The sequence below is a fragment of the Chaetura pelagica genome, unplaced genomic scaffold (assembly GCF_000747805.2).
Source record: "Chaetura pelagica isolate M959 unplaced genomic scaffold, ChaPel_1.0 scaffold117, whole genome shotgun sequence".
Classification (NCBI taxonomy): domain Eukaryota; kingdom Metazoa; phylum Chordata; class Aves; order Apodiformes; family Apodidae; genus Chaetura; species Chaetura pelagica.
Genome location: NW_009954185.1, coordinates 4,680,931 through 4,692,755, shown reverse-complemented (window position 1 = coordinate 4,692,755; position 11,825 = coordinate 4,680,931). Strand labels below are relative to the sequence as shown.

Sequence of the window (11,825 nt, the reverse complement as noted above, 5' to 3'; positions counted from 1 at the left end):
GTGAAATCAATGTCTTGGATTTCAGGGCTGAGCTTGGAGGTCACAGCCACTCTATCATTTCTCAGCATTATCCCCTCTCTTTCTCTCACTCTCTCTCTGAGCCTCCAACTGGCACACAGCAGATTGAAAACAGCATGCATCACAGGGCTCACGCTGCACAATTTTACAGCCTTTTGGAGCCCTCTTCCTTTCCTTTTGGCCCTCTTTTTTTGTGTTTTGTGGGTTTTTTTCCCCTGAAATTTGCAAATATGTTTTGTTTGTGTCCTACAAGCCAAAGGCACTGAAACACCTACAAATAGGAAAAAGCACCAAAACACTAGGGAGAACAGAGCCGTTCTTGACAGCTGCCTGTAAGATGGTTATACTTGATGTTACCGGTAGGTACAGCAGGACTTCTAATTCCACAATTGCCACAAAATAAATACTGAGTCCCCTTAGATCTCATCCAACATTCTGTGTGTGCAGAAGAGATCAAAAAAACACCAGGATTTTCATCGTAGTGGTTTTCACAAGCCACTAGCCACACACAAAAAACTCCTTGTAAAATGCACCAAAAAATCTCTTGTTAGCCATGGACGTGTCTTTCTGGAAAAAAACCCCAAAACTATCATCAAGTACTGCATGGCTTTATGATTCCTTGCTCTACAGAATATAAAGAGAGAGACTAAGCCAAGAATAAACTTTGGGAAGTCACAGAAGTCTACATTGAGGAGAGAAGAAAAAAAATGCAGACCCAGAGCTCGATTCATTAATACAACAGCTACTGGTTCCATACAACCTATTTTATTCCTTGAACATGCATCTCACTGAGCTGACAATAGCATTATATCTTTGTCTGGTTATTTTTAATCTGTGCTGTTTTACTCTTAGGGTGAATAGAAGACAGTACTGTCAATTCAAGACATCTTTTCTGACATGAAAAAGGACATGGACATCATGCTAGAGGACACTAACAGAAAGAAAGGACACATTTTTATCAAGCTTTTGCTGTCACCTAAATGCGACTGCTTTTTCCCTGTATTCCTCTGCTAAATTCTTCCTAGTTGTTTTGCAACACCTAAGATGTGCCATTCGATTTAGACCCAGCTCAGCTGTGACATATGCTGAGCTTACCTTTTTCCACTGCACATACTCTGTACCTTTTTTCTAGGTATAAACTAGTCACACACTGCTGGCATTACGTTGATGTGACTATAAGCTGCTAGCTTAACCTCTTAAAGGAGTACAGACCTAGCTGCCCAGCTATGACCAAGATTATTCATCAGAGCCCATTGCTTGACAGACAGGTTCCAGCCCTGTCCTACCACACAGCAGACAATGCTTTGGAGACTTGTTCATTCTGCAAAATCCCACTGAAACCCAGGATAGGATCTGGCCACAAATGAGTTGCCCTGCTGCTTTTAATCTCAAGTTGACACACTGCTAACCTGACTTGGGCTTAGTGTTCTGAAAGGCAATGACAGTTGTGTGCTGGAACAGGAGCTGGTCATCCCTGCCTGCTACTTGCTACTTTCTACTGAAGATGGAAGAAACAGCAGTGTGATAGAAAGGGCACAACAAGGGGACCCATGGGATCTCAGCTGAGATGGTGTCTGTTACTGACATTGTGTATGAACAGTTCTTTGCTATTACTGTGCTGGGATCCTCCCACTGAAAAACAGCACTACGAATACTTTCCTATTTCAGGAAGTCATCATGAGAACAGCTTCCCACAACAGAAAGGCTCTCTTCAGAAAGATACTCTTCAGGAAAAAAGAGAAAACCCACATGCAATACACACACCATGAGAAACATCATGCTGCAGGGCCTGGTACAGTACCTTGCTTTTGGGTGGAGGGCTGTTTGTGCTCTTGTCTGTGTGGATGCTGGTAGGGGATACAGCAGCACCAAGGTTACCCTGGGGTATGCCAGGGATCTTGCCTCCTGGAGACACTTGCATCGCAGCAAGTTGGGCAGCATACAACTGCTGTAAAAACAAACCAAAATGGGGGGGAAGAGAGAGAAAGGAGAGATATCATCAACAAATAAGTAATTTTCCCAAAACTTCTACTGTAGATGATATATTTTTCTTCTGATGTGTATTTTTTATTTAGCACACTGGTATATTTCAAGGCAGGAACTGTCATCTCAACTTTTGTGACTCACTCCTCAGGGGATGAATGACAGACGTCACCATAAGTAATGCCCTAGCTTCCCTGTGTGTCCAGGGATTCAAAACAAAGAACAAAAGCTCATCTTCATGGTTTGCCTGAGCCACTGGGCAATCTTTCCTTTTGTGAGATGATTTAAGGATAACAGCATCTCCACTGATAATATGCATCAACTCCTGGGAAATTCACATTATGTTTGATATGATGGCCTCTGTGCTACCATTTTACATTTCTGTATCTTACTTGCTATGTTTGCCTTGTTTGCACAGGTTGTAACTTGTCTGGGAGAGGAAATGCCAAAATTTTGCTTAAAACTTACTGTGAGAGTCCAGTCTCAGTTGGGTTCTGGGGAACCCCTACAGTCAATATAAATATAGTCACATCACTAGTAATGTACTGTCCATTAGCAACAAGAAGCTCCAATTAGGACTAAGAACCCTTTCTGTGATAGATGCAAAGCAGATACACAGTGGGAATACTTTTCTCTTCAAAACTAAACCAGTAAGGCACTTAAAACACATATTGGATTATTAGGATGTTAATACTTACAATCACAATCATCTGTTTAAAGCTAAACACTACAGTAAAGAGTTTGATGGACAGAGGTCAAACACAGAGTGAAAACAGGCAAGCTGGCAATGCCTAGAAGCTCCTGTGACAACCAAATAAAAAGTGAAGAAAATATACTTAATGGGCAGGAGAAGCAGCAATTATTGCTGCTTTGTGGACAGAGAGGAATTTAAATGAAGCCAAACAGAAGTCAGGTGCCTGACAGAGCAGGTAACAAAAGTTTTCCTACTTGGTCACAGTATCAGTTTCAAAGACTCATGCTATGTATTATTTGTGCTGTGAAGTACATGTGTAATGTGTAACACTGAATGATAGTGCTCTCTGCCTGCAGGTGTTAAAAGAGCTTCTGAGATACAACATGAGTTTCAGGAACATGGAAGTGGATATGGAAAAACAAGGGGGCTTCAATAGGAATAGTCTAAGAAGTCTTGTTACTGGTGTTTAGTTGCTTTGGGTATTTTTCTTTATTGTATATGCTGATAAAAGAAAAAAGGTCAGATTGGAGGCCACAAAGAAATGCTAACCCAAACCAGCAAGTCTGAAAGAGGAAAATGAGGATTCATTACAAGAGTATTGAACATGGAGCTGTGCAAATGGTAGAGAGGCAAAGCCCTGTAGCAAACACTTAACTTGACCAAATGGGCAAGATTTACTGCTCTGAGTCTTGGGCTGCCTGGGGCATTGTCCAGTGGTTCCCTGCACAAGCTCTTCCCTTCACTGGTGGACAGTCCTAGCCCTTTACAATAATTATGAGTAATCTATTTCATTCTGTTAGGTGTAATCAGAAACCCAGTTCTTCCTTATTTATTTTTTATTCTTTCTATTCTTTTCGGATTTTGTATTCTTCTCAATTTTGAATTCTTTTTATTTCTTTTCTCCACATTGATCACTGCTTGTTCCTTATTTTTCCGTACTTCTTAATCACCGTTTATCCATGCCTTTCTGTTTAGTTTCCCTCTCTTTCCCCGTCATCCATTAATTCACCCATTCTCTCCTTGCCTCTTCCTCAAATGTATTTATTCATTTATTCTATGTGTTACCCCCAGCGAGTGAGCCAAATAGATGCAAATCAACTACAGATAAAAGTCATCAAAAACAATCCAGCCACAATTCAGTCACAGATTCAAATGCATGTATTTATCAGTTGAAGTTCATATCCATTCTTTCTTTCAAAAGAAGACTAAATCCAGCAGGGAAAAAGCAACAAGGATCTGTGTGAACTAGAGAAGAACTGCAGCAGGCAGTTCAAGGAAAACCAAGCCAGCTTTATGTATGAATTCATGTATCAGAATGGCAACAGTTGTTTAAGAAATAGGATACATGACTAGGGAACAATTCAAACATAATTGAACTTTGGTGATGACAGAGTAGATCTAGGGAAAGCTTTTCCTTTTCTTTTGCTTTCTTATTGAAAAAAATGACAGAACAAATTGTGGCAACTGTGGGAAAAAGACAAAAGATAGACATTGAGCAGGAAAGGCTCAAGCTTACTGCTAATCTATAGAAACCAGAGAGTATGTCTAGCCCATAAGGAAAGGTAAAAATCACATTGTCAGTTTGGACACTTTGCAGTCCTAAACCAAACCATTGATAAGACACATGGGCACTGGTCTGTTGAGGACTGGTCCTCCTGGAAATTTCTGCGAGCCTTTGAGGAAGACTTTTCAAACAGAATCCCTTCCTTGAAAAGCGAGGAAAAGCTCTACCTCACACATAGCTCTCAACCTTCTGCTAACATCCAAAGAGAGAAACATGAGACCTGGGCTATATGAAGTCCATGCACAACATTGTGTCCAAGAATTTGTACCATCTTACATCTGTTCAGTGGTCACTAAGAAATGTGTTAGAAGTCATGGCTCCTCCTTACAGTATTGTCATCAACCACCTTTTTGTCAATGTATGCACAGCAGACAATGACTAAACAAGCACGGGGAACGAATTTGCCTAGTCAATAGCCCATGAGAAAGCCACATTTTTATGTGATAAATGGAATATACGGAATTTCAAATGCATGCCTTGTTCTCAGTTCAAGGGCAGATACAGCTCCAAGACTGAAACACACAGTATAGCATGGAGTGATCTGGAAGGAGGGGTGGAAGAAAAAAACCCAAACCAAACAACCAAAAAAACCTCTATAAAGCCTTCATTCATGCTTTGTAAAAACTCCTGTCCTCGTATTATCAGATTCAACATCTCACCTCAATTTAATTCATTTTGAGAATTAAAAACAAACATTAAATAAAATCTTATAAGAGGTCCCTTGTTAGAGTACCCTCTTAAGAAGTCCCTCCCTGCAACACAAACCAACTATTGAAAAGCAACATCAGGCCCAGCTCTGAAATGAAAAACATGTAGCTTATGAAACTGCAAGGGTCTGAATCCTATTTGACCAGAAAGACTGTCTGTACATTCCCCCTGCCCTGTTAAAAAAGATAATTGACAGAAATACACAGCACGCAGGACTTTTTTTAGACTCTTGGTACTTTTGAGCTTTGACATTATTGGACTTGTCTGTTTACAGTTAGTTGTTTTAGGACCTGATGACCTTTAGCTTAGACCCAAGGAAAGGGCAATTTTGGTGTAACCAAAAGCTGTGAATCAAGATGGCTAAATTAAAACAATTTATGCTTTTGTTTTGTAGACAAACTGCACACCAACAAAGGAACATGTCTATCCCTGCCTCCCCAACAGAGCTTCAGATTTTCGTGCAGTATATGAACCTTTCACTGCTGAAACATTCAACCATCATCTGAAATGCACCCTTATACTTTTCACGGTGACGAAACTCAGACCTCAAAAACTGCAATGAAAATGTTGTTATTTTGTATCACTGCTGCAAGACACTGTTTTTGAGCCTTCTAATTTGTACCCCAAATGGAGACTCCTGAAGCCACTTCTGCTATCTTCAGCTAACTTACAGTTTCAAATTCTGCCACTCCAGGAGTTAATTTTGTCACACAACAACTTACATAGGACTTTCAGTCTACAGGATCTTGACTGGTTTATTGTGACCAAGGTATTCAGTTGAAATGACTGAAGTACTACTGCTTTAGACAAGCTTATTTCTGCTACACATAATAAATAAAATAAGGGTAATATTCTGGATTTAGTAAGACAGATAACACTTCTTCAAGAAGACAGAACTAGGCTTCTGAAAAAGCAATTAAAAGTAACACCTAATGTTTGTTTATAACTAAAAAACTACATTTCAGCTCCCCCTGTCCATATGCAATATAGCACACCTTGTTAATGTTTTCGCATTAACCTCTTACGAAAGTCTGTACAGAAGCAAAATCATTAGAACAAAAGTACAATGTGATAAGCTTTAAAATGAGCAGAAGGTATAGCTATTTTTTTTAATGTTGCTCTTCAGCTATTAAACAAAAATTCCCCTTTCTCCCCAGGTCACCACCTAAACCATTTATAGTTCTTCCAATATATTAAACAGAAATATTCAGCTGAACTCTCCAAAAGGACTACCTCTAACAGCTCTTGGCTTGATGACTCTGTAGTACATCAATAGCTAAGCCTTAAGGTTAGACCAGCTTTGAAAACTTTCCCCTTGGGCATTGTTGTTACATGTTAACAATGTTCATTACTGCTTTGAGGGTACACTAAAAATGAATTCTTGTTCTATTAATATAGAAAATGAGAATGAGATTTAATAGCAATTTTAAAACGGGTTGAACGAAGTGTTAGCAATTACATAGGCAGAGACAGTTGATTCAAGCACCTATAGGCATTTGGATTACAGTATTATCTCTTATTAAAATATTTTCATTAATGAGCAGTAGAGATTAAGAGCTGTTATTAAAAAAACACAGAGAGATAGAGACAGGTGGTACTGGAAACCAAATCCATTTCTGCAATAGATTTGTTTCTGATATGAACTAGTTTTTCAGTGGAGTTACCAAAGCAATGAATTTACAAACCACTGTGCTTAAATGTTTGAACTGCTGACTGATCCAACACTTCAATTTCTTTGTCATCCTGAGACCCATCATTAAAAATATACACATGGATGGCCCTGCTCTTTTATTTTTGCATAATCTGGGGAAAAAACTGTATAAACCAAAATTCTCTCATTCAGAATACATTAATTTAATTTTCTTTACCTCATATTTTGTATTTATAGAAGGCATGCAAAGTGATTATGGCAGAAAGAATTAATTTTTGATCTCTTCAGGTTAAGTTTTTTATTTTTAAAAAAAAGGGCGCTGAATTAGAAAGAAAAAATAATTCACTCTAAACTAACATCTGACATGCATTATTCTGCAAGACAGTTTTTTAAAGGCAGTGGCAACAGACACAAAAACTTATCTACAGAAATGAGAATTAAAGCTAAACTCATTAATGATTGGGAGGAAGTTCTTCATTTAGCTCTTCATTACAGATCTGAGAGATACAAATGCCAGATTTTCATTTTTTCTGTGTCTGAGTTTCCTTCAAAGAGTGTTAGTCAAACATTTCAAAGGGACACACTAATTTGTGCATTGAAAACTTCAGCAAAGGCCTTAAACTGCCATTTGTTTGTACCAACTGGGAGATTTTTAGAAAACAAACCTAAGTGAACATAAATTAAATTAGCTGCTTTAAAACTTTGCCCAAAGAAACCACTGCAAGGTGAATTTTACTGAGCTTCAGTGCTTGAGTGTCCTAGCTTTTCCTTTGGGCTAATTTCAGGTACGAACAATATAGATTGAGATCCTGGGATGATCTTCAGAGTATTTTGGTTTATTTTGGTTTTATTTCATCTTTGTTCTTGAGAATTCTGAACTGACTTGGGTAACTACTACTGTTCTACCTGTATGTCTTTATCACACCCATTTCCTAAAATAAATTTCCTTGGGTCCCAGTGCTGAGGTACGCATAGGTCCCACAGACTCTTTCTGGCATAGAATCTTGTCTGAAGTAGTGTTTCCTTTATTCTCCAAGTGAAAAATAGCAAGCTGGATGAATTCACCCCAAAACTGTGGACCACACAGAGACTATAGAAGGTAGACTAAATCTTGAAAAGCGACACTGTTCTTCCCTGTGGCCACAGAAACCAGTGAACTTCCTTTGAAAACTCCCCTAGCTTTGCTCTCTATTTAGCCTAAGGGAAGAAGACACGTAAGTAAAGCATGAATCAAGGAACAGTAATAAATATTTGAAACTTAAGACTGGGCAAATTAATAGATAAGTAATACACTGCTTCTAACCAGACAGCACTGGCACCACTTGGAGGAACTGCCTAGAGAAATAGTGGATTTTGATGCTTGATGTTTCTGTCAAGATCAGATGTGTTTCTGGAAAATGAACTTTAAACAAAGAGTTTATTATGCCTAAATTATTTTACATCTTGTTTTGTCAAACTAGACAATCTAATAGTCTCTCTAGCTTTAAAAAAAACCCCAAGACTTAGAAAGAAACATTAAGAAAAACAAGTTCTCATTAGAAAAACTGTAAAGCATTCACAAACAGAATAAGGGCTCATTTATACACTTCTTGCATGCAAGTTACAAGCACAGCCTTGTAACCACCATCTCTCTCCTATTAGAAAAGCACCACTTTTAGAATCAGTAACCACAAGTCTCCATAAAATATGATTCTGGTAGCTGATCTCTAGGGTTCCAGGCCCACAGCTCTTATTCCTGATAATAATCTCACTGTAGTCAACAGGACTGCTTTGCCTGTGCCAGGCTGAATGCACTAGTTCATTTCTCATTTGGAACTTCCATGGTGCGACCAACTGGGGATCCTTGGCATCCAGAAACAAGGCTGGAGTCCATGTCACTGAAAAACTGAACAAGCTTTAAGTCTGCATTTGAAGTAATAAAGACTTCTATCATCACTGCAGTGCATTCAAACAATGCTTACATTGCTTGTAAAACAGTGGATGAAGTAAAAAATGCAGATACAATTTATGGTAGGTCTGAGTTTTATTAGAAACTAATGTAATTTTGATGGATAGGACAATCACTTTAGCTAAAGTACAACTATATTTGTACTTATAGTATCTTCTACGGGAAAGACACTAACCATAATGCTCTAAAAATAGTAAGAAATCCAGTTTTCCTTGAAAAGCAGTCTTTAATTCTGGCAATGGATAAATGCTATTCACATATTAGCTAGGTGAGAATCAGCACCCATGACATCAACTGACTGTTCCTGGTGACACAGGAAGACTGTAGGAAACTCCTGATTAGAGCCTAGACCTCCTGGCTCCTTTGTTCCATGCCTTAACAAGAAGACAATCCTTCTACAGGATGCAACTGTAGGAACTTATCACTAGACACTTCCTATCAGAGCCTAATAAGATCTGTTAGTTTCTGTGATAAAATATCATTGCAAACTGTGTGTTTAAGATTGCCTGCTCTTTACAAATGAAGAGTTTTTTAACTGGAAAACTGCCCAAGTGTCCTACATATTCATACATACCATATTCACACCCTCTGACAGTAATTGAAAGAGAGTGACTATATGGAATGCATGTTGGAGAGAAACTTGATAATGTCTTCTGGAAAAAGCTTGTTGGATGAAATGTTGCAGATGAACAGTGTCCCCTTCAAGGAAAGTAATTAATACTGTATGCATTTAAAAAATACTTATAATCTGGCAACAATTTATTATTGTATTTTGTTGTGCAGCACCAGAATATAATGTATTCTTCCTGCCATTACTATTATTTATTTTCATGCCAACAGAACTTATTTTGTTAGAAAAAAAGAGAAAGTAATTTCTTTACAGTAAGGACATACTTTTGACAGCATACTACTTAAGGACTATACAGAAAGATGGGCAGTGCTAATGTAGAAGACCAACAACAAACAGCGATGTGTAACTTAAGAAGAAGGGCCACTTGTTTTGTAAACTGTATTCCCTTTATCTTTGATTATTCTATAATGAAGACTAGAGCTAATTCTGTAATGAAAATGAACTGCTTGTCTGAAGGTTCCACATGGAGACTTCTGTTCCAGTACAGCTTTTGCAAATTAGAAGCTTGTTGTCAGTAAAGGAGCCCAGACATTTTAGTCTCATAGGAAAAAAATCACTACTGCCTATGTGTTTACCATAAGTATGTTTCCCAAGAGCTTATTTTTTGATATATCCAGATTTTTGGCACCTAGCTCAGAACACCTGACTCCAGTAAGAGTAATTTCCCCTTTGAGAGAAAAAAATTCTATGAGTGGCCATTTGACAAAATATTTATTTCATATTACATTGCTTTAATTGACTGGTACTGTATATAATCATTCATTGTTATCCATTTAGTGACTAGAGTAGTTAATAAGCAAACACTGCCAGCAGAATTACTGTAAATAAGGTTCTATATATTTCAGATTGCTGAGCTATAATTAAGGCATTTCACTATTTTATACACATCTCCTTAAGCAACTCTCTCCAGTTTTTATTTATAGATTTTCTGTTTGCATTTTAAGTTCTTGTATTCAACAGGGAATTAAGTCAGGAAAACTCTGTGCCTGCTTCGGGACTGATACTGAATTAATTACTTCAAATCTGAATACTCCATTTCTGCTGAAGTGCAGAGCTCATGGTAGAAAGATGAAGGTCAACTGCATTTCCTATACTGAGAACATGGATTTGCTCTCTTGAATGCTGATATGGTATCAGGTTCTTGTATCGATGATTGCAAGATTCCTCAGTGAGTTGTCCTTCCTCTTCTTCAGGTATAAAGTAGTGAAACAGGTATTTTGCAGTACCTGTGGACCATAGCACTCAGCCTGCTCCTTTGTGACAAAAGCCATGATAAGAAAAGAGTCCTAAAATACTGAAGTCCCTCCTTAAAGGTAGTAGAAGGATACTAATCACCTACTAGAAGCAACAGTGTCATATTAACAAACTGCAGTGCGTGGCAGAGGACAAGATATAAGTTAAACAACAAAATAGGTTTAAAAAAGCTCACTTGGATATTTTTCCCAGCACATTTCTAATGCTCCCCCATGGTTATATCTTTATTTGTTATTATTATATCAGTGAAATGAGAAACATATTCTTTCTACTTTGTGTCCCTTTTGACATTAAGAATATTTCTGAACCTGGTGTACCAGGCAATTGTATCTGTTGTCCTTGGAAGTATAAATTAACATTGTTCCTCCGTTATATGATGCGTACAGGAGCTCAGTGACATCTGCTCAGCTCATTCAAAAGCTTAATTTGTTCTTTGAACTGTGTTGTATTATGTGGTCAAAAGGTCTGGATAAAGGCACAGGAGACAGAGAGTTAGGAATTCTCAGTCCATCATAAGCAACTTTCAACAGAGCTCATTTCCACAGGCACAGCAAGCCACAGGTACTCTCTTCCACTTTGGGCAGAGACAAAAGAATGTGACATTCATGGCTTAAAGGGGAACTAAGAACTGCATCTGAGCTGCTTCCCTTGTGCCAAGCCTTTCTGAAGAGAATGCATAAAAGAGGAAGTACGGGTAGAAGAAGAATATTGAAAGAGAGGGACTGGTGATGGATAGACCATCCGAGCTGCAAAAGAAAATATACTTATTCCAACAGCTAAACCAAAACAAATGGATTCCTAGAATAGCTCTGAAGAAATTTTTTCCCCCTCCCTTTTTCCTTAGCAGGGAACACTAATCGGATGTAACATTCAGCTGCAGCAGTCATCTTATTTTATTTTTGGAGGTGGAGAAAGTAGAGTAAGGTTATTATTTTTCAGGAGAAGAACATCAGTCTCACAGTTCTAGCTTTCCAGTTTAAGGGTTTATGTTGGGCAGAAAATCTCCAAATAAGTCCCAGTAAGAGTTCAATAGGAATCTGTTAACCTTTAATTTTTGTTCATATTCATTGCCTTACATGCTCATTACCAAAGTCCTCCAGAAATATGACAAGTCCTACCTCGTCCTATAGGATCCTGTAGAGAAGTTATGGTATCAATACAGGGCACCAGTTCACCTTCTCAGCAGCATTCTGTGATCCCTTTTCCATCAGAGCAGAACATACAAAAAGAACTGTTGAAAGCTCCAGCTAACATGTACTTTTCCTTTGTCTTTAACTCACATGGACTCCCTCTTCTTCTAAAACAGAGCATTCTAGTTATTACTAAAGACAAAGCCTGCAGAAAAGTTCTATCAAATTTACTAGACATGTAGGG

The 11,825-nt window shown here is 38.2% G+C and overlaps 1 protein-coding gene across 1 annotated transcript in view; it reads right to left on the bottom strand.

Annotated features, from left to right (window-relative positions):
- SOX5 (SRY (sex determining region Y)-box 5) overlaps positions 1-11,825 on the bottom strand; it is a 289,699-nt gene that overhangs the window by 53,810 nt on the left and 224,064 nt on the right. Inside the window, exon 10 of the mRNA XM_010003011.1 lies at positions 1,820-1,966. Coding sequence (XP_010001313.1) covers positions 1,820-1,966 — 147 coding nt within the window. The remainder of the gene's footprint in view (positions 1-1,819; positions 1,967-11,825) is intronic.